At 40.5% G+C, this 23,572-nt stretch overlaps 1 protein-coding gene across 1 annotated transcript; it reads right to left on the bottom strand.

The window, feature by feature from the left end:
• Positions 1–396: 396 nt before the first annotated feature.
• Positions 397–23,485, bottom strand: panx1a (pannexin 1a). The gene is made up of 5 exons (XM_067985456.1): positions 23,012–23,485; positions 17,303–17,439; positions 8,818–9,035; positions 6,390–7,069; positions 397–2,402 (listed from the first exon to the last, which is right to left on the bottom strand). Exons 1-5 carry the CDS (start codon positions 23,190–23,192, stop codon positions 2,284–2,286), a joined length of 1,335 nt encoding a protein of 444 aa, XP_067841557.1. The 5' UTR covers positions 23,193–23,485; the 3' UTR covers positions 397–2,283.
• Between the last annotated feature and the right edge of the window lie 87 nt (positions 23,486–23,572).

Here is a 23,572-nt window from a genome sequence, read left to right as displayed (position 1 = left end):
CTGTTTTTAATTCCAATAAATTGTACAATTACAAAACCAGAACAGAAACAGATTAGAAAGACACTATTCTTCTGGGTGCATGTCATGGAGAAATTCATGGGGAAGTACCACTCTAGTTAGAATAACCAATTTATTGACTAATGGCCTGGGTTTTCCACTTCTGTGCTCAGCAGCTGCAATCTCCCTCTGTAAGAATATGGTTTAAAGCCAAGCGTGGTCAATATCCCATCTCGTATACTGCTCCCAAACATTTAGCGGGAGGGGGAGGGGGAGGGGGAGGGGGAGGGGGGGGGGGGAGGGTGGGGGAGGGGGAGGGGGGAGGGAGGGTGGTGGTGGGGGTGGGGGTGGGGGGGGGGTGGGGGAGGGTGGGGGGGTGGGGGAGGGGGAGGGGGAGGGGGAGGGGGTGGGGGAGGGGGGAAGGCGAAGTCTTGGTGTGTGTGAAAGACAGTTTGCAAGAGACAGAGAATGCTTAAACTTCAGAACTAAACACCCAAAGGTCAAGAGATGGCCCATTTCTAGATGCTATAATGGCAGAAGGTGGTTTACACCAAAACAAGAGATGTGGTTGCTAAAGAAACCACATACTAAGACCTGATAACAGGGAGAGACTATGTAAACAATAGACATCGCAGGAGCCATGTTGAAAACTGATGTGGAACAAACCGTTTATGTAGCAGATAGTATAAACAAACCTTGGTGGTTTGAGAGTCAGCAAGATGGGATGGTTTATGACCATGAGATAAGATCAGTGGTGCTTACATACAGAACAACACAGCCAAATAGTATAAAGATAGGGCATGCTCCCTCCCAAAAGTTAAAGCTCACAAGAGGGGACAGATGGAAGTCCATTGCCACAGACAGTCTGCGAAGGTTAGGTCCGATCTACCTGGATTCACAGAAAGATAAGGTTGTATTGATTGATTGATTGATATTAAAGTAATATGTAGACAATTATATTATAACCATAATACTATTGAATGTAATGTTGAAGACAGCTGTGGTGCAACTCTGTTGCAAGTCAATCTATTAAACTTGCTAATTTATAACCACTCAGGCAAGAATCAAGCAGAAGTTATTGTTGAAGGATTAACAACCTACAGTTGCAACAGTAACGGGAGAAATCTGCTAACAGCCTAATATTCACTGTAATGGGCAAAACTTTATGGGCTGGCAAACGCAGAAGTGTAAAACTCTGGCCAAAGTATGTTCGTAAAATCTCAAAAAATCTGACAACTTGAGTAGTGAAAGTGGCAAGAGTGACTGAAAGATATAGGAAAGCTTTTGAAAGTGTTACAATGAAAGTCTCTATATAACCCATAACTGGACAAGTAATCATTTTAATAAACTTGCTTTGAGAGATTTCCTTCACATCCTCCCAGTATGTCAGTAGAGTGGTTACAAAGCATCTGTATTTAACTAACCTAAAATAAATAAAATTTTTTGTTCTGAATTAGTGTCAATACAGTCCATCCGTTGTGTTCTTCCCTAGGGCAGGTTCTAACTCAAACCTCACACACAAGATTCTTGAGCCACTCACTAGGGAAGAGTAGCTGAGGTGGTTTCCCGTTGCCTTCCTCACAGTTTTTTTATCTTCGGAGAATCTTCTCCTAGGTGAGCTGCAAACAAGGCTAAACAGTCCACCTACTCTTTACGATGGTGGTGGAGGTGGGGGGGGGGGAGAAAAGGGGACAAATCCAGACATGAGTATCCTGCTGGATGTCAACCCAGTATTTAGAGACCATATTCTAGCCTCTGCTCACCAGGACTGTCTGGAGTGGGGCTCAAACCCTTTGCCTTCTGATTCAGAGACAGGAATCCCACCACTAAGGCAAAGACTCACTCTGTCAATACAGTATCCCCAGTTATATCTCCAATTAATAGATAATAAAGATGACATTATTCCAATCACTTCAGTATAAATAAATATATAAAACATTTTTTAAATGTCACATTGACTGTATTAAATGGAAGTTCTACTTTTCCTGATTCATTTTAACCAGGTCCATCAATGTACATTCCATTTTTGAGCTTACACAACATTCTTTCTAAAACACTGATATTATAAACTTATAAAAATGTGAGAAATACAAATTAAAAATAAATACCTGTTTTCAGAATGAGTAATCTTCCAGGTAAATAAACAATTTTAATTAAAAAAGACATAATGTGATAAATTTATAGCACATTTGGCCTTCAACAAATACACAGCTTGCTAATACTGCAGTAAATTATTGTATAGTAATTGTCTTTGGGAACAGGATGCAACTTGCTAAATTTCAAGTTTTAACAGTCTGAACTGCAAGTCTGAGATTCCAGAAGTCTTTGGCGTAGTGCCGTGCGCTCATCTCTTTCTTCATCGGCGGATTTGGTCCCATCTTCTACAGAATCTGGTTTAGTTATAACTGAAAGCAATTTAAAAAAAAGATCTTCTTTACTCATCTGTGTAACAAAAGAAATTAAGATTCTGTTTCTCAATAATTAAGCATGGTTACATTTTTTGGGGTTTCATTTACCCTCCTTTACTCTAGACATTTTTGGCTTCAGTGTTGTAAACTACTCTTGGATGTAACTCTTCGCTCCCTATGTCCCAAAATGTTTCTACTTGACCAGATATCTAGGTAAACTTGTAGTGTACCCAGGGAACCAGCAGAGAATCCTCTTCAGATTATTTTAGTTTTTGGTTTTAACAGTTGTGGGAAAACTCTTAAAGCCCATCATTCAAGATCAAATTAGTAAGCATTTAGAAATACATGGGATAATCAAGGACAGCTAGCACGGATATGTTAAATTTGTCCAACATGACTTGCCTTTAAGAGTTTTTGAAGAAGTAACTGATTGTACAGATAAGGGAAATGCATTAGATTACTGCATATGTGTTTTCAGACGATGTTCGATAAGGTCTCATAGGAAGTTTGTTAGAATAATTCAGGCATATGTAAGAAGAAGGAATAGGATATAAAGTTGGTTGATGGACGGAAAGCAAAGAGTTAGGGTTTGAAGTGGTGTGCTCCAAGGATCAGCGCTGTGTTCACTTGTTTATAGATAGATATAGACAGACGTGGGCAAAAGAGGCATGAGTGCTGGCATGAGTTCCATTCAAAACTTACGAGAGGCTCCAAAAGTTACCTGGACAGAGGGGATCAATTACCTTTAAAATAATGCCCTTGAGCTCCATTAGGAGCTGAAGACACAATTCTCTCTCAGGCCATATGGTCCCTCTCATGGAGCAGCTGTGTGCCACTCTGACTTACCCCAATTATATTAACGATCCTATCCCTGCAAATTTGGGAGGGGGTTTACGGGGATCTCTCTGAACTGATGTAAGTTCCGCTGGCAGAACAAGACTCTCAGAATTTCACATTCATGGCTGTGGCTAAGAATTGACTATAAAGTTCTCTAAAGCATTAACTGTGGTTCTACTATAATAGCAAAGGTACAGCAAATGTTTTAACAACGGAAAGCTTTATTGGGTGTGGATTGGTCGTGGGAAATCGGGGTGGATGTGTCAAGTGGGGATAAGAGGGAGCAGGGAGGGAAAAGCACCCACATTTGGACAGGTTGGGGTGGCAATGGAAATGGGGGTGGGACTGAAGGATGTTCTTGTTAGAAGAGACGAGATTGTAGGGTGATTTGAAAGCTGTTTAAAATTATGAATGGATGAGACAGGGTAGATAGAAACGGACTTTATCTCGTGGTTGAGGAATCTAGAATGAGGGGACACAGGTATAAGATTAAATGTAAGTGATTTAGGATAGAGAGCAGGAGATTTTTTTTTACATTGAGGGTTGCGAAACTGTGGAATGTATTATTGGAGTTAGTGACTGAAGCAGAGACCATGGGGTAGATTTTCACTTGTTTCCCGGGCCTAAACCGCCGTTATGAATCAGTTACCCATTATAGAAACCGTCCGATCTTCATTTCCATTGACAACAATTGACAAATCCACAATTAGGAACAAAGAGTTCTGCTTTGGGTGGGGGAGGTGTGCGCTTTTATAAATGGGGATGGGGACAGGGCCCTGTACTTTTAGCTTTGTCGGAATGTCCTGCACAACTTCCGGGGTATAGAGGCAATGGGCCAGATTTTGCTATGAGCGGCGTCAGCCGTTCGTTAGACTTGCACTTGCCCATAGATTTTCTATGAGCTTTTTCATGTCAAGTTCCCGTAAATTAGTGATGCAAAAAGCACGGCGCCCTCTACAGGGCATCTGGGACCTGTATATCTCCTTAACCAATTAGACTGATGTAAGCAATCTTACAACACCAGGTTATAGTCCAACAGTTGGACTATAACCTGGTGTTGTAAGATTGCTTACATTTGTCCACCCCAGTCCATCACCAGCATCTCCACATCATAATTAGACTGAAGCATCAATAATGAGCAGCAGAGACTGAACCAGGAAGTGTAAGTTAGAATAGTGAGTTCAATGTCAAATCAGGTACAGTAAATGAAATAAAGAAAGAGGGAAAAAAAGATTGAATTAAGAAACAGAGTTAAAGGTGACAAAGAAAAAGTAAGAAATTTTTTAATTTGTTTTTAAAATGTCCAACAATAATTAGTACCTGAAGGAATGATACTCCACACTTGTAAAAGTTAATTTTCAGTGCCAGAGAAGTTGTTTGGCAGTAATTAAGACTTACCACGCCATTAACATGGTACTTACACAGGAATAGACAAGTCCTAACTTTTTTTGGTGAGTTTAGTCCATATCTATCAAGTAAGTACAGGAACTTCACGTTGAATGGGGAGCCAGCCGGTGAGATGCCGTTTCCGTGCAGCTTTTGGAGAAGCATCGAATCTCAGCGATCAACTTGCAGATTTCCGTGTTTAACTGTGCATGTGCAGTCACCGGAAGTTACTGTCTGATTTGCACATGAATAACAGTGAGTGCTATTAACCTCACCGTTATTTTTACAGTAAAATCCAGCCCAATATTTAATTCAGCTAACTGACAGAACATGCTGACAGAAAGTAACAGGCTGCTGTAGAGCCGCCAGGTGGCCAATGTGTGGAAGTTCAGATCGATTCACAAAAATTGGTTTGCAAGGGTTGGCAAATACCAACTTCTACTATCTACCCAACGTTAATGTGACACATTTAAAGTGGCATCTACAGTGCCAACTATAGGCATAGCTGATATTGCAGGTACATGTTGGCATATTTACAATGATTTTTAGTCCATGGAGCCTGACAGATTTTTAATGAGTTTTGAAACTGAATCTGGAAAGCCACTCAGCAATTTTAATATATAAGATATAGCTAGATATCTGCTAATTTAATCTTTGGTTCAGTATCCACCATCAATATTGCTCTGCCACATATAGTCTATTCCTCTTAATTCAAAGTTTCTTAATTTGAATTATTTGTTTTATTTAGCAATAAATTCCCACTTTGCTGAATTATTTGTCACCATTTGACTTTTAGTGCAAAAATGACTTTTAGGAGTAGACTTTATGAATATCTTTCTGCTGAAGATGCTAGGGTGAATCTTCCTCTCCCTTCTACCCTGGTGTTACACAGAAACAGTGCACTCGAAGTGTGCTGCTCCTATCCAGCCCCAAGGTCACTGGAGTTTCCTACCCTGGGCTATTTACAGGTCCTAATACCAGTAGAAGGGTAGGAGAATATATAAAGCAATGCTGCAGAATCTTCAATGACCCTACCTGGAAGGCTTTAGCCTGCCCCAGGAGTTCTGCAGATCCTCCAGTGAAAGTCTGGGGCAGATCGCAGCACCATGTACATCGGGCACCTCTGACCTGGGGTGCCCAGTAAGTAGACGAACAGGGAAATTAGGTGAGATGCTAGAAATGCCCTATCCTGCCTCATTAGAATGTCTCAGAATGGCCTCTGTCTACTATGGGTACAAGCGAAACTCTGCCTCCACCCTTGAAATCCCATGGCAAAGTTAAAGGGGCAGACAGATTGTTCCCTGGGGACAAAGCTCAGGAAAATCCATCCTAATACTCTTAGAAGATACTTAAAAGATGAAAGAATCATGTGTCTACAATATGAAGAAATCCTTGCAACAAAAACCATAATGTAAAAGGCAAGTTTTCTCTATTATTTTGTCTTACTATTTCAGTACATCAGGTTTTGAGACTATTCATTCCTGGCCTATTGAAATAGGCTTCTGTTTACGAGCACGGCCATGGAAACAATCTAGGCAGTAGAAATCATTAAGTAGTTTGTTATTACCCTCACAGCTTGAGAAAGATGTTGAGTAGAAATTATGATCTGTGCTGTTTTTTTACAAACATATAATATGCTGGTACCAAATTCCTCTCTGCACTATTTTAATCCAGGCATTTAATCCCTATTGTCTGTGGAAAGGGTGAGGGAAAAGTACAGGAAATGTTTTTTTAAAGTTTCTTTTCAACAAAAAGTCTTACCCTTCAGTTGTGTTGCATTCAGTTCTACGTCAGTCTCAGATTTCTGCTCAGCTTTCTTGGTTTTAGCCAAACCATCTACCATATCTGACTTGACTTGTCCAAGGGCTATTAAAGGCAACATTGCATCCATCACCAATGTTGGTTCTACTAATTCCTTATCTTTTATGTGTTCCAGCACTTTAAGACATTTATGTGACTTTATTTCACTGACGTTTTCTTCCAAAAATAGAAGGTACAGGCTCAAGTCATTCCAACAGCCTTTGGTAATATTTATCACCTCAAACTGTGGCAAAAGTTCATACACCTTAAGAAAAGTGAGGTTGTTTCTTAAAGGAAAAAGCATACTGTGCACTGTGACTGGTATAAGGAGGATATATACGACAATGTTGATGATACTTAGAAGTTGAAAAATTCCAACAGAAATGAGTTTGCACTGAAAAAAATCTGGAATGCCCGTTTCATTTCCCAAAATGCCTGTTTTAACTGAGCATTTGAATTCGTCCGTGAGGAAGGTCAGAGAGATGTAATATCCCAAGTAGCTGCAGGCAAGTATAAGAAAAGTGAGAGCAAGGCCTTTGCGGATAAGATACGCTGTCAACATGCTGCAGGAGTCTTCTTTTGATTTCAAGTAACGCTCCACAACTGGGAACTGGAAAAAATTCTCTTTTTTCTCCTTGGAACTAAAGTTAAAAAAAAATACTTTAAATGAAGACAACCTAAAATGTGACATACCGTTCTTTACATGTTTTGTGCACATGATTTTAGACTTTTGCCACCTCCTTTAGAAAGCCATGCAGCATACCCAGGTCAGGAGGCCAATCAGGTGGCATGCTCCCAAAAACTATGGCATAAAACAGGAAAAATATATCATTTTCTTTCTCTCTCTCTCTCTCTCTCTCTCCCCCAGGGCTCCACTTAGCACCTCTCACTGTCAACACAAGTGAGACTGGAACTCATTCAGGTAAATTTTTGTCTTCACCACATGGGCAGTAATCTGGAGGAGTAGATCACCCACCTGTTATAGAACCCGCCCGATTTTCATTCTGTTGAAATCAATGAAACAGAAATCGGGCAGGTTTTATAATGGGCACGCAATCCTCTTCACCAGACTACCATCCATACAGTGAAGATGAACATTTACCCCATTATGTTAAGAAATGTGTTTGCTAAGTTACATCCCACCAATTCGTGCCACAGAGCACTGGAGCTCCAACATACTGTGGTATCTAATTATATTTTACTATCAAATTTGCAGTCCTTTGTGTTTATTGCAAATCCAATGATCTGCACAAACATACTGGAATAATGGAAATTATCAACATATGTTTAATGATTTGAATAATTTAAGAAGTTTTCTAATTAACTGTTGCTTAATTAAAAAATCTATAAAACAGAATAAATCTGACCTGTGAATAATATCTATATGACTAAATCTGATTTCCAATAATAACCAATTTGTATAGGAAAGATTTTAAATGGCACAATCCAAAATTTAGGTTAAAATTCCCAGTGTGTGCTGAGTTATCTGATCTCAGCCAGGGCAGAATTTTAGGTGCTACAATTGCTCTCAGTGCCCCTGGGCTAGGAAGGAAGGCGGCTAAATATTGCAGTCGGGCAAAATCAGGTGGCAAGGCCTACCACCGCCTTATCAACCATAATTTTGTCTGAGGCCTACAAAAATTTCAGCCAAATTCTTCCTCAAGGCTCTTCTGCCCCTTTAAATCTGGCCATCTCTTCTGGTGCTGCAGTGGCAGTCCCACCACAGCATAACAGCAATTTTCCTCTTTGGCAGTGGTGGGCATTTGCCAGGAGGCCACACTGCAGACCAAGCAAGCCCGACCCAGGAAAATGGGTCAGCATCATTGCAGGATCGGAATGGAGGGCCAAAGTTCTGCCCTACCACTACCCCACCAGAAAGACAAGAATCCAGTCCGTGGCCTTTTTAAACTTGCCACTCAGCACCTTATACAAATATGGTGCTCTTCAACTGAACTACTTGGTTTTTTTCTCATTTATTCGTGTTAAATGGCTCGTTAGCTGTTTGAGGAGTGTTAAAAGATTATTACTAATGCACCATGATTGGCTGCTTCTTTTCTGTTCCTGCTAATAAAATTACACATTTCAAAATCCCTATTCCCACCATTTTGTTGGGGTGTTGTAAGTAATTATCAAAGGGGCACTTAGCCCTTTTTTTAAAAAAAGAGGAAAATATAGTCAGGGAATGAGCTAATTTTCCACTCGTATACAATTCATCAAGAAATAAATGGTAGTTAATGTAACCATTCAGAAAATATGAGCTTATCCTCCCACAAGTCTGAGAGACTTATTCAACATAGTAAAAAATCTGATGCACAATCCACAAGCATGGGATAACTGCAACATTTACTACCATACAAATGTACTACCAACAACCTGCTTATCTACATACCCACTTTCTTCCCCAAAGGATCGGAAGCAGGTGTTCACATCAAATCCACTGGTGCTGACAATGTGCTGTGCTAATCTGATTCCACGGTTGTAGGCCTTATCAAGTTCTTCTATTATAAAAGTCAATTCTCCGTATAGCTGAGGTGCTGCAGTAAACTGCCAAAACAAGGCTGGAACATACATAAGGATCGCCACTAGCAGTAGAACATATGGAAAAACCTGCATGAAAAGAAATCAAAAAACAGCAGGGCTTTAAATTCAAACAACAAAGTAAAAAATTTCACTGGGTCCCATTTCAGCTTCTCTCCGTGTACAACTGAAATACAATTAAACTCAACCCGTGTATGTGAGCTGGGTAACGCTTATAGTAATGCCTTTCTTTACAGGTGTAGGAATTCTCTAGCAGATATTTTGTAAGGCCAGAAAATTGAAAGAAAAGAGGGAATGAGAAAAGGCCATATGGCCCAACAAACCACTTCAACACACCAAGTGCAGTCTACTCCATTGTGGCCTTCAACTTACTGATTAGGCAATTTTTATATGATATGATGTGAATAAAAACTAACAGAGTGGGCAGGGTAATCAGGCCAGTGACGTTAGGAGTGATGGGTGGAGGAATCAAAGCCTGGCCTGGAACTCAAAACATAAGAGTCCCCAGACCTCAGGGCTTCTTAGGGAGCCAGTGTATGTTTGGCACAAGTACACTTGGTAAGACTAGCCATATAGGCCGACTAAGAGATGGATATAGGGCCCGCCTGGGAGTCCAGGCCAAGATTTTGTCTTTCACCCCCAAAGATTTGGCCAGCCATTTAAAAATGTTCTTTTTTTAAAAAGTGCTCCCCGTTGTACGGAGACAATGGGTGGGGGGCTACCTATTTCCTCCTCTTGGCCCATGAACTTTGACAGGGTCACCGGTGGAGATCTGGAACAGGCACAACTTGCCACTAATGCCAACATGTGCCACCCCACAGATTTTTGGGCCTACATTTTTAATTGCAAAGCCTAATGTAGGCCAAAATACTCTTCAAAGATACAATAGCTACAAAAGGGAATTACTCTAGAAGTAATTTATTTGAAACATTGCACCATATAAGTAGCAAAATATCCCGAAAACACTTACATCACACACACACACACACTCACACACTCACATTGAAACATGGCATAATCCTCTTCTCCCACCAATTACAACATCTCAGGCAGTAAATAACAATGTTGCATCTCAAAGATTACACTAAGAATCCTGCACAAATGGATATAGGAAATGGAACACATACAGAATAAATCCTCTATGTTGTACAGTACTTTTCATGTAGGTGCCAATTAGTGACTTTGGCCAATACACGTAGATTCTGGGAAAATCATTGGAAAAGTATATAGTTCTGAGAAAAGAGATTCATATAAATGACTACGCCAGAAGCAACAGCTTTGAATGAAAGTCAGAAAGATATCTGGGATCCACAAGCCAATTTGATTCAAAGTGACACAAATTTCCTAGGTCAAAAAAGCCCGCTATATCAATCATGCAATAGGGACAGGAAGTAACTCACATTTATTATTTAAGATAGGAACATTGTAGTAAATGACATTCAATACAAGCATTGAAAAGTCCCTGAGAAATGCATTGAGGCATTAAAAAATTAGAATAAGATTGTTCAATGGCTTCATTCTAGTTTCCATAGCAATAATGCATTTATACTGTTTAATAGACAAAGACATTAATTTTTAAAATATACTCACACATGGCTGGCAACATCTGCCCATTCTTTATCTGAATACAGGCTGGAGCACTGAAGCCTCTCAGCATCTATCAAAATGCTCTATGTCCCTTTGTTACCCAGTAGAACCAAAAGCACCTTCCCCAATCAGAGATTCACACAAGCAAACGTGATACATTTAGGTAGAAAGAACGAGGAGAGGCAATATAAACTAGAGGGCACAATTCTAAACAGGAACAGAGAGATCGGGGGGTATATGTGCACAAATCGTTGAAGGTGGCAGGACAGGTTGAGAAAGCGGTTAAAAAAGCATACGGGATTCTGGGCTTTATAAATAGAGGCATAAAGTACAAAAGTAAGGAAGTCATGATGAACCTTTATAAAACACTAGTTCGGCCACAACTAGAGTATTGTTCTGGGCACCACACTTTAGGAAAGATGTGAAGGCCTTAGAGAGGGTGCAGAAGAGATTTACTAGACTGATTCCAGGGATGAGGGAATTTAGTTACGTGGATAGACTGGAGAAGCTGGAGTTACTCTCCTTGGAACAGAGAAGGTTGTGAGGAGATTTGATAGAGGTATTCAAAATCATGAAGGGTCTAGACAAAGTAGATAGAGAGAAACTGTTCCCATTGACAGAAGGGTCAAGAACCAGAGGACATAGATTTAAGGTGATTGGCAAAAGAACCAAACATGACATGAGGAAACACTTTTTTACACAGCGAGTGGTTAGGATCTGGAATGCACTGCCCGAGGTGGTAGTGGAGGCAGATTCAATCATGACCTTCAAAATGGAACTGGATAAGTACTTGAAAGTAAAAAACTTGCAGGGCTACGTGGAAAGGGCGGGATTGCTCTTGCAGAGAGCCGGCGTGGACTCGATGGGCCGAATGGCCTCCTTCCGTGCTGTAACCTTTCTATGATTCTATGAGTGCAATTCCTGCAGACCTGGTTAGGGGTAGGGTTGATCTTTTCACACTGAATTTCCCAGCAATGCTGTGTGACATTTAACAGTTGAGTATACTGGAGCCCCCTTAACTAGAGTCACCTATTGAAGATTGCTCATTTGGGACATTTTGGTCATAAGAGCATTTACGCTGGTTGAAAACCCAATACTAAACCACTGGACCACACACAGCCTCAGATACTGGCCACTCTCAAATTTGCTTTTCACAGATAAACTGAAACTAGTCTTTTTTGTTTTCCGCGCTCTCCCGTCCTATTTCACCAGGTTGTTCTTGAAAGGAAAAAATTTGCAGGGTTACGGGGATAGGGCAGTGGAGTGGGACTAGCTGGATTGCTCTTGCATAGAGCTGGCGCGGACTCAATGGGCCGAATGGCCTCCTTCCATGCTGTAACCTTTCTATGATTCAAAGACAACTTTCAAAGTAACACTTTCTTCTTTAAAATATATAATGCCCAAAGTCCAGATGTTAAAAAAAACAAAGTCAGAGTGGTTTGTATTCTGAGCCAGCTGATATTTTGATTGCAACTTTATTGGTTCCAATTACAAAATAACACCAAACTCGACAGTAGCTTAATTTTCTAATTGTTTAACAAGGCTGCTCATTTTTGTTAACAGAGGACACATTGCAGATAATATAAAATTCAGATTTATACATTTAGACCAGGATAATGGAGCACTATTCAAAAGTAGGATGCAGACGTACAACAAGCTTTAAAGAACGACCATAAAAATTCAAGCATCAGTATGACTATATGGTGCATTGGAGCAATAAAACCAGAGTGTCTGTGTGCCCTCAACTACAATACTAACAACTTTGCATCAGCATTCTTGCCTCTGGGTCAGAAGGTTATGGGTTGGAGTTCAACACAGGACTTGGGTTCACAATCTAGACGGATACTCCAGCGGAATAGAAAGGGACTGCTGCACAGTCAGAGCAGCCAACCTTTGGATGAGATGTTAAACCAAAGTCCAATCTGCCTATTCTGGTTGTTCAAATGGGCAGTTAAAACCCCATAACACCATTAGAAGAAGAGCAGGGATTGCGCCCAGTGTCCTGGCCAAGATTCATCCATGTCACTATCATCAAAAAACAGATTAACTGATCTTCTAGCTCATTGTTGTTTGTGGGATGTTGGTGGTGCAGAATGACTGCTGTATTTGCCTATGTAACAACACTTCAAAACCAATTCATTGTTTGAAGAGCTTTGAGATGTTTCAACATGATAAGGTGATAGATAAATGGAAATATTATCTTGCATAGACTAGGCTTATATTCCCTTGAGTATAGAAGATTATGGGGAGATTTAATTGAGGCCTTTAAGATGATTAAAAGATTTGATAGAGTAGATAGAAACTATTTCCTCTGGTGGAGGAGTCCAGAACAGGGGGGCATAACCTTAAAATTAGAGCTAGGCCGTTCAGCGGTGATGTCAGGAAGCACTTTTTTACACAAACAGCAGTGGAAATCTGGAAGTCATCAACCCCCGCCCCCACCAAAAAAAGGTTAGGTCAATTGAAAATGTCTAAACTGAGATTGATAGATATTTCTTAGGCAAGGGTATTAAGGGATATGGAACCAAGGCGGGTAGGTGGAGTTAAGATACAGTTCAGCCATGATATAACTGCATGTCGGAACAGGCTTGATGGGCTGAATGGCCGACTCCTGTTCCTATGTAATCTTAATATTCATTTTGTTACTATTTATAAAACCTTTTGAAATTATTCATGGATTGCACTCAAAGTGGTATCAGGGCTCCCAGTGTTTTTAAGATGAATTTGGTTAAATCACTACTGATGCCAATTTTAACATTTCTAATACAAAAGTCAATATAGCCGTGCTACTGAATTTTTCACATACTGACCTAACTTGGGGAGATCTCATAGTTAAGCCTGTACCTTCCTCATGGAAATAATAAATTCCACAGTTTACAACATTGTGCAGCTCAATCTTACTTTCCTCTAACAGGTCTGAAATAGACTTTTTCTTGTTGCACATAAGGAAAGCACTAATTCCAACATATGAAGAAGTTGTCTGGAGTGCACCTATTGTAATTTCAAAAATCCGACATTCAGCCCACATAGCCTTTAATGCAAATTACAGCGTCCTGGATGCACACTACAAACTCAGAGTTCCTCTGGCACAATTAGTGCTCAAAAAAGCAGCTAGCTTGCCAGCTAAGGTTTTACCCAGCTAGGAGCCCAGTCATTTAAAACGTCATATTGAAAATCGCTATCTCCAAAGGCTGGGGCGAGTTTGAGCAACAGACAGTTTTATTTATTGGGTGTAGTTTCCTGACCAATGATTGGCGGCGAGAAACCTTTGCCCACTGCCAGTGAATAATGAAAATTGGCCGGCAGTGTGCCAGCGATTTGCCAACACGTGTTTCTGGTGACAAGTTACTGCACCCCCTCCCCCATCTGTGTGTACTGGGAAAATATCCCCTGCGTCAGCATAGTTGAACAAGAAATATGAATTTTTTGATTGCCCTCGCATATTTGAAACATTTTTGGACTGCTAAATAAAATATAACTGATACATGCAGTTATAAAATTGAAATCCATCTCTGGGAACCTGAGTTTGAAAGCAATCGAGCCTAGTGGGATCTAATTCTCTGGTCCGCTAGCCACAGAGCCCTCAACGAGAATAGTGAGTGCAGTCTTAAACTAGGTTCTGAAATTAAGCTGTGGGTTACAGGTGTATGAACACAATGCGCTCGTAGGAACATGAGTCGGCCCTTTAGCCGCTCAAGCCTGTTCCGCCATTCAGTGAGATCATGGCTGATCTGTATCTTAACTCCATCCTTAGCTCCATATCCCTTAATACCCATGACTAGCAAAAATCTATCGATCCCAGATTTAAAATTATTAATTGAGCTAGCATCTATTGCTTTTTGTGGGAGAGAGTTCCACACTTCTACCACCCTTTGAGTGAAGAAGTGTTTCCTAACTTCTCTCCTGAATGGCCTGGCTCTAAGTTTAAGATTATGTCCCATTGTCCTGGACGCCCCCACCAATGGAAAAAGTTTCTCTCTATCTACCCTATCAATTCCTTTCAAAATCCTAAAAACCTCAATCAAATCACCCCTTATCCTTCTATATTCCAGGGAATACAAACCTAGTTTATGTATCTCTCATAATCTAACCCTTGGAGTAACATTCTGCTGAATCAGTGCTGCACTCCTTCCAAGGCCAATATATCCTTTCAAAGGTGCGGTGCCCAGAACAGTACACAGTGTTCCAGATGTGGTCCAACCAGGGCTTTGTATAGCTGTAGCAAAACTTCCTCCCCTTTATAATCTAGCCTTCTAGTTATAAAGACTAACATTCCATTAGCCTTTTTGATTATTTTTTGTACCTGACTACTACATTTTAGTGATCGGTGTACATGGTCCCCTAAATATCTTTGGACCTCCGGTATTTCTAGCTTTTCACCATTTAAAAAATACTCAGATCTATCCTTTTTTGATCCAAAATGGATGACCTCACACTTACCTGCATTGAAATCCATCTGCCATAGATTTGCTCACTCACTTAATCTATCAAGGTCTCTTTGTAATTTTATGCTTCCATCTACACTACTTACTATGCCACCAATCTTTTTGTCATCGGCAAACTTGGATATATGGCTCTCTATTATGTTTCTACGTCATTAATAAATATAATGAATAGTTGAGGCTCCAGCACAGATCCTTGTGGGATACCAAAAGTCACTTCCTTCCAATTCATGTATATACCCATTATCCCTAATCTCTGTCTTCTACCGCCTAACCAGGTCAATAATTTGTCTTCAATTCCATGAGCTTTAATTTTAGCTAACAGTCTCTTATGTGGAACTTTATCAAATGCCTTCTGGAAGTCCATATAAACTACATCCATAGACATTCCCCTGTCTATACTTTAGTTACTTCCTCAAAAAATTCAATTAGGTTCACTAGACCTACCCTTTACAAATCCATGTTGGCTCTCTCTAATCAGCTCAAATTTCTCTACATGCTCAATCACACTGCCCTTAATTATAGATTCCAATAACTTCCCCACAACAGATGTTAGACTAAGAGATCTACCATTTCCTGGTTTCTCTCTCTCACCTTCCTTAAATAATGGAGTTACATTTGCAATTTTCCAATCTAAAGGGACAATTCCTGAATCGAGAGAGCTTTGGAAGATTATGGCTAAAGCATCTGCAATTTCCTCACCTACTTCCTTTAAAACCCTGGGGTGGAAACCATCAGGTCCTGGGAATTTATCAGTCTGTAGTGCCATTATTTTTTCTAATACTGTTTTCTTGCTTACGTTAACTTTAGTGAGTTCCAGTCCTTGAATCCTTATTAGTTTCCCTGGAATATGAGGTATATTATCCTCATCCTCTACTGTGAAGACTGACACAAAGTAATTATTCAACAAGTCCAGATCCCCCAAGTCTCCAGCCATTATGCTGAGGCTTTACAATACACTGGTCGTACTGCTTTCAAATCTGGTCATCACACCAGAAAAAGCATACACATACATTGGAGATGGTGTAGAGAAGAATAAGGATCATCCTAATTATAAAGGAATAAACCATGAGAAAATCAGACTTTACAGTTGAAAAAGATCATTAAAGCGGAACCTTGTCAAAGTTTGTAAAATAATAAATGGTAAAGACAAGGCAGTCCCATAATATGACTTCAAGTTAGGCAAGGAAAGTAGGCCAAAGAACATAAAAATTAATTGGTAAAATGTAAGAAATTCTTTACCCAAAGATTGACAAATATTTAGAACAATCTTCCAGACAAAGTAGCAGAGAAAAAAGGGTAGATTTTCCTGCTCCATACTGCCCTGGCATTGGACAGGAGCAACACTCTCAAATTGTGCTGCACTTATCCAGGTCCAGGAACACCAGCATTTCCTGTTCTGGGCCATTATCAGGACTCATGGCACCCCTGTTCCCCCTAGTAGGGCCTTGTACTGAAAGGGCAGGAAATTGAAGCACAACTATAGGCCTCTCAGTCTTGCAGCTGTGTACAGGGTCTCTGAGATTGGGACAATCTGGCTGCTAGTCTTCACCTGCAGCCTGCCCCCAGTACCTCCAGGGTCCCTCTGATCAGTGGGTGTCAGGGACAGACAGTATGCTATGGGGCACTTACAGCAGGAAAATGAAGTGGAGGCCAGGAACATCCTTCCCATCTCATTAGAATGGGATTGTTGGGCCTGCATCTACTGTGGGTGCAAACCTAACTCCAAACCCCAAAGAAAGCCCCCGAAATCCCAGGGCAATGTAAAAAGTTGCAGTGACTTGGCAAAAAGGGTTCTGTCCATTTTTCAGGACCTTTGCATCCAGGGAAATGGGTTTCCCAGTGGCAAAGGAGAGGAATATCGACCCTTAGGACACCAATAATGTTCAAAATGTAGCTGGATGCCATAATAAGAGAGTTAGGGTAATAGAGGGATAAGCGTTGATGGGCCAAATGGCCTTTTCACACCTTTGACTTTTCTTATGTCCCCAAACAATACCAGTCATTTTGACCTTTAACTCTTGGACTCAGTCTTGCGTTTAACATTAAGACAGAAACTACTTTGAGAATAAGATATGGCATTCCTACATAAAATAAAGTGCCACTTTGATGCCCTGCAGCTCTTCCTACAAACATTTAGTGGGCAAATTTCACTTACTAAATGAAAGCCCCTTTTCCATATGATTAATAGCATCAGAGTTTCTCGTCAAGACATTTATTGTACATAGTCTGTTCGCAATAGCCATTATAAAATAATAGAAAAATAAAATTAAAACAAAAAGGAAAGTTTGGTGAAACTGCTTTTACCTTATGAAGCCACAATGGTATTCTTTCTGCATCATGCTTTGGTGAAGGCCGATGTAGCGAGGCCCAGCAGTAGGCATCTACGTAAGCAGCTTGTCGCCAAGAAAAAGAACTTGGGGAAAAACAACTAATTTGAGTACCTGTTACGGAAGAACAGAAAAGGTGATTTAAAGTCATTGAAAATTATAACTAAGACAAGTGGTTTGTTGCAGAAAATGACAAAATCATAAGCAGTTACAGGTGATACTAATATTGAGTCAGCTCCATCCAGTTGTTCCCCTAATCAGCACTTTAATTTTAAATCAGCAGCCTATTCCAAAATGCAGGCATCTGTCTTTTTTCCAACCGACTAATGTTTAAGGGAAATTCTAACTAGTTACTGTAATGGCTGGTCTTACAGTTGGCAAGCGCTCAGTTTGCCAACACTATTTAAAATGTGAATTTGAATTAAAGTGCCAGCGTAGCCGCGCGAGGGCATGTTGAGTTTTCACTAGGGTAGTAGCCTTGGAAGGTGAAAATCACAGGATTTATCCCAGACTGTGATGTTGTGACAAATCACTTGCCCTAATTATATTATATTCTGCAATAGGAATAAAATTTCAAAATCACTCTCAATAAATCCATCATTTCATATCTATTTTAATACAATACTAATACTCATGTTTCCTTACCGGTAATTCAAAATAAACTCCAACGCAGACAAATAAATATAAACATTTTGTGAATGTGATTTTTGGACTGCTAACTGCAGATCAAAAATTTACAGAAATACTGTACATATATGCAACTCTCTGTAGTCAGGTTCACTTAAAAATCTGTACAGTAAATGCAGCTATCCCTCAAAATTATATTTCCCTTTTTTTTTGTCCACTATCTCCTATGATCAGGGAGGACAAGACAGTCTCTGGATACTCTTCATGCCAATCTGTAACTGGCCAAATTGAAGTACTCTTCAGTGATGTGCAACTAGTCCAGCTTGTTTTTAGTTTCAAGTTGTTCTCTTCACATCATATTAGAGAAGCACATCACCATGCATTAGACAATTCATGTCAACCTTTCCTATTTATAAATCATAGCAGGCAATGCACTTCAACAAGAAATATTCTTCCAGTTACTTTACTGTGAAATATTAGGTTGTAATTTTGACCTATCAAAAACTCATAATATGGAATCGAGCTGGTGCCGATGTGGTAAGAACACTGTTCTGATAGTGGAGCATTTTTAATATAGTGTCAAGTTGCTTACTCGCTTTGCTGGCCACCCGTGCACACAGATAAATTTAAAATGAAGCAGCCTAATACCTTATTCATATTATCTATCACCTGGCTTCATAGGCAGTACTGCAATACAATATTTACAAGATCTTATGCAAATGGAGTTTTTAACAAAGTTGTTGCTAGTGCTCCAGATCTGCCTCACTCTGCAAATGGGATGAATTAAGAATACAGGCAGCCGCAGTCATATTGCAGAACCATTTCCATTAGAAGCATTTCTGCAAATAAATGGGATATAAAGTACAGAGATAGAAGGGAGTGCAAATTTATATTAAATTGTATGTGAACTATTTACTGTGAAGCAATCATGAAGAAATTGAAACTACTGACTTGGTGTCGTACATTCCTTAGGTATGCAAATTGTCTAGCAGCTGCAGGAAAGTCAAAAGTAATTCCGCATGATATGGATGAAAGAGTAATAAAGAGGGACAAGAAGGCTGAAGGTATAAAGCATTATAAGACTGGCACTAAAGTTACATGTTAGGGAATATTTTACGAATTTACATTCCCATTGTGAAGCACATTAAAAATTTAAGTGCGGAGGTCAGCGGGCCCCACACAATTTTTCATCCATTATGCCAATTGCAGAGCTTTGCCATTTGCCATTTTTGAGACCTGCAGCCAACCTGCAACATAGGCATCACACCACCATACTTAACCTTTTAAGAGCTGCTGGCATATGAAGTGCGTTTTTTTGCACCTGGATCAATATACACAGGGAGCGTGTACAAATTATTGTAATAAGTTCACCTTGTGGAATCATGTGAGGTCAATTGTGCTGGCAAAATGTCACAGCTGCATTTTAAAGTTTCCCTACATTACAACAGCTCCTACAAATCAAAAGTACTTAATTGGCTGTATAGCACTTTGGGATGTCTTGAGATCGTGAAAGGTGCTATATAAATGCAAATCCTTTCCTTTAATGGGAATTGTGAAGTCACAGTACAAATCATAAATGTGCATAAAAGGAAATTCCAAATACCAAAGATCAAAGCCTAAATACAGAACTGCTAGCATGTAATGCACAAGTAAAGCTATCAAGCATAATGCTAATTTTACTGCTTTCACCATGATGTAACAGAGAATATGCTGTAGACGGGAAAATACAGCAGCCAATTCACTCTGTCTCGGTACCTACTGTTCTTATATTTAAGGGAGATGCTGTCCTTCTATGACAGACCTGAGAGCCATTACACTCTACAACAAAGCCATAATAAGATTGTTGGCAGAGGAGCCTTATAATATTTCGGGGTTAGAAGACAAACTACACATAATTCTATGATTGGCAAGATATGTGTCAGCAGAGCCTCAAGAAACCATTGAAGGCACAACATCACAGCAGTAATATGCACCAAAGCACCAAGTGTCAACACCATCACTTGAAGCAAGCACTGGTCTAGAGAGAGGAGACAATTGATAATTTAGTAAGAATGAGACAGGATCATTCACCATTTAGGTACAACTGCTGTTGTCTATGCTGCTGCTGATGTGGGGCATACTTGAAGTGTATCTGGTTGTGTTGCTATGTAGGGCTTTAGTCACTCCCTCAGTGGACCAGTACATGGAAAACTTGTTTACTATTGTGGGTGCCTGAAATGTCAAAATAGGGGAGCTAATGCAATACTGATGTTAGATTGTGCCTGCAAGTTTTCTTCAACCAGATGACACAGGTTAGTGATAGTCTCCCTGTGGAATTTGAACCTCTCCAGGCATAGCCTCCAGGTCATGTCCAGATAGATCAACTGGATAAATATTTTAAAAAGAAAACTTAAAAGGGTATGAGGAAAGAGAAGAAGAATGGGAATAAGTTGATAGCTCTTTCAGGGAGACGGCAGAGGTGCAATGGGCAAAATGGCCACCTTCTGAGCTGTAAAATTCTACGATTCTATGATCCAACGGTTGAGGTAATGCCTGGTATGAATATATAATTGTTATGCCTCTGCAGCCCCAGGTTGCCCACTACTTTATTAATGCTTTCTCCACATATTAGTGTAAGGTTTATAACCATACAGTTATTTACAGTTATATAATAATGGGTCAGTCTCAATCACAACTGATTTTTGGTGAATTTCTTTTTTTAGGACTGATCACACTTTTCCACTATTTGTTGCATTTGAGTATGTAGCTTTGTGTTACAGATCTGTGATTTCTACAATAGGTATGAAAATCTGCAAATTCGGTGTAGGGGAACATGAAACTAATTCTGGCACCTAACAGTTCAAAAATGCATGCTCAGTCACACTTAAGTTAATTTTCCTAAATTATGCAACTGAATTGGTACAGTAGACAGATGAACATATATAAAGGATAAAAGCATATTCTGCAGTAACACATTGAGAGGTTCATATAATGGCGTAATAAATGGTAAGATCAATTTATTAATATCATCTTAACCCCTCATTATATTACATCTTTCTAATAGAACTGCAACAATGTGTTATACTAATATAATAAGAATATAATAGGAGCAGGAATAGGTCATCCGGCCCCTCAAGCCTGCTCCACCATTCAACAAGATCACGGCACTATCCCCATATCCCTTGATGCCTTAATATCTAGAAATCTGTCGATCTCTGTTTTGAATGTACTCAATGACTGAGCCTCCACAGCCCTCAGGGTAGAGAATTCCAAAGATTCACCACCCTCTGAGTAAAGAAATTTCTCCTCAGTCCTATATGGCCTACTCCTCATTCTGAGACTGTGACCCCTGGTTCCAGACTCCCCAGCCAGGGGAAACATCCTCCCTGCATCTACCCTGTCGAGCCCTGTAAGAATTTTGTATGTTTCAATGAAATCACTTCTCATTTTTCTAAACTCTAGAGAATACAGGCATAGTCTACTCAATCTCCTCAGACGACAATCCTGCCATCCCAGGAATCAGTCTGGTGAACCTTTGTTGCACTCCCTCTAAGGCAAGTATATCCTTTCTTAGGTAAGAAGACCAAAATTGTACACAATACTCAAGGTGTGGTCTCACCAAGGCCCTATATAATTGCAGTAAGACAGCTTTACTCCTTTACTCAAATCCTCTTGTAATAAAGGCCAACATACAATTTGCCTTCCTAATTGCTCGCTGTACCTGTATGTTAGCTTTCAGTGACTCATGTACAAGGACACCCAGGTCTCTTTGAACATCAACATTTCCCAATGTATATTAAACATCTGACTTCCTTATTGTATTTCATTATCCAAATAGGCATGACATGACATGCAGTGGTGGATGAAAGGCTCCACCAAATTATACAATTTGGCAGGCAATATAGTATCACATTATTCATTGAGCACTAACAACAGGATTCATGTCACTAATTGACACAGCGAAATATTAGTTTCTATATTTAAAATCACTTTATGTTGTTGACGAGTATTTGCAGACCTTGGAGAAGGCTAATTTTGACTATGTTTCTATTAGTGTCAGATTTATGTTTAAAGATGAGACGACTATCTCTTTCTATCTAGTTGCCATAATGGGAATTCAACTCTCATCCGCAAAACGCAGCATCACTTTTCTCTCCCCCGTCAATAATGACATATACAACCGGTTTATTGAAAGACTTTTAAAAAAAATAAAAGCAGCGCCACCATGAAATGAATCGAAATAACCGCTGCCAACACTCCTTCACTCGGTTATTCGAAACTTTAATGGCCACTGACTGGGCTTTGCAGATAAAGCAATTTTGTGCAGCCATGCCGGTGCCGAGAGCCGCGCTGTCCAATGACCTCTCCCCGTCCAAACCAACCAGCCCCTGACCTCCCCGCACTTGTGCTGATTTTGCAAACGGGTCTAAAATAAATAAGCAAACATTTCAGTTAATTTTAACAAAAATGGAAAAACGTAAAATATTTTCGCGCTTACTTTTTTCTCCCCTCAATTTTAAAACAGGCCTAAACTAAAATCGGACCTGGACTCTGCTTTTTTTTTTGAACTCAGTGCCCGCCTCTTCTTAAAGCAGGTACAAGAGGACGGGAACTGGCAGCGGCCGAATGAAGCTCCCTCCGCTGCGCCCTTGACCCTTCATCCCGGGAGCGGACTCGATGCCTCGGTCCGAGGCGACTTGTGAGAAGTATCTTCACCGAACACAGATGTGGGGGAACGAACATTTTGCCCGAAGCGGCATCACGTTCTCGGTGAGCGCCCTCTGCACAAACCTGCCGAGAATCGCTGGGCGCCTCTTTCATTCCGACACATCTAATCCGGCGGATAAAGCTACCATCGAGGATTATCCACAAAGAGCGATCTTAAAGGTGCCTTTAAATAGTAGGAAAGCAAAGAAAGTCCCCCCCCCCCCCCCAGCGTCACCGTTGTAGAAAATCCGATATTAATTATTATTTTAAAAGTATCAGGACCAGTGCAAAGCCCCGAGTGGACACACGAGTAAACGTGTCGCCTGTTACACGGAATGATGTGACCCGAGAAAACAAAAAGGGTCTCCCTTACCGACTGAGATTTCTTGGGCATAGGCCAGAGAGATGAGGAGCAGAGGCAGGCCGACCGACACCAGAGTTACGATCTTGTCCACGGCCAGGTCCAGCCTCACTCCTTTGTGTCTGGAGTCCGACGGCTCCTTCAGCAGAAAGTCGGAGAAGACATACTCCGCCGCAGCGTGCGTTATGGCCATCGGCTCCAATAAGTTACTGTCGGCGACTCCCGAGAGAAACTATGTAAATAAATAAATAAATGGGAAGTTTTTCCAGCTAAAGTACGAAACTCGTTCCCATCATCCAGACTGTACAAAGGTCAGGACAGGAACAGTGATTTACTGTACATGTAACGGGTGTGGCTCTGTTTGGGGAAAGGGCACGTTTACTTAGCTGACTATTGCTGCCGCCGTCCTTGTGTTGCACGATTGGCCCCAAACTGAGACTTTCTCGGTTACCCCGAGCTTCCACTTTCACGTGTGCCGCGTTGAATTTTGTTTCTACGAACTGCACTTCCGGATCTCTCCTAGCTGTCAGATCTTTTTAACTGGTCCCCCGATAGGAGGAGGTGGAGATCGCA

Source organism: Heptranchias perlo, chromosome 6 (assembly GCF_035084215.1).
Source record: "Heptranchias perlo isolate sHepPer1 chromosome 6, sHepPer1.hap1, whole genome shotgun sequence".
Taxonomy (NCBI): domain Eukaryota; kingdom Metazoa; phylum Chordata; class Chondrichthyes; order Hexanchiformes; family Hexanchidae; genus Heptranchias; species Heptranchias perlo.
This window is presented reverse-complemented; position numbering and strand designations above follow the sequence as displayed.

Coding starts and splice junctions, on each gene's coding strand:
- panx1a (XM_067985456.1), bottom strand. CDS start 23,192: ATGGCCATAACGCACGCTGCGGCGGAGTATGTCTTCTCCGACTTTCTG. Junction 9,036..17,302: donor TACCATTGTGGCTTCATAAG/GTAAAAGCAGTT, acceptor CTTTTCATGCAG/GTTTTTCCATATGTTCTACT. Junction 2,403..6,389: donor GAATGCAACACAACTGAAGG/GTAAGACTTTTT, acceptor AATTGCTTTCAG/TTATAACTAAACCAGATTCT.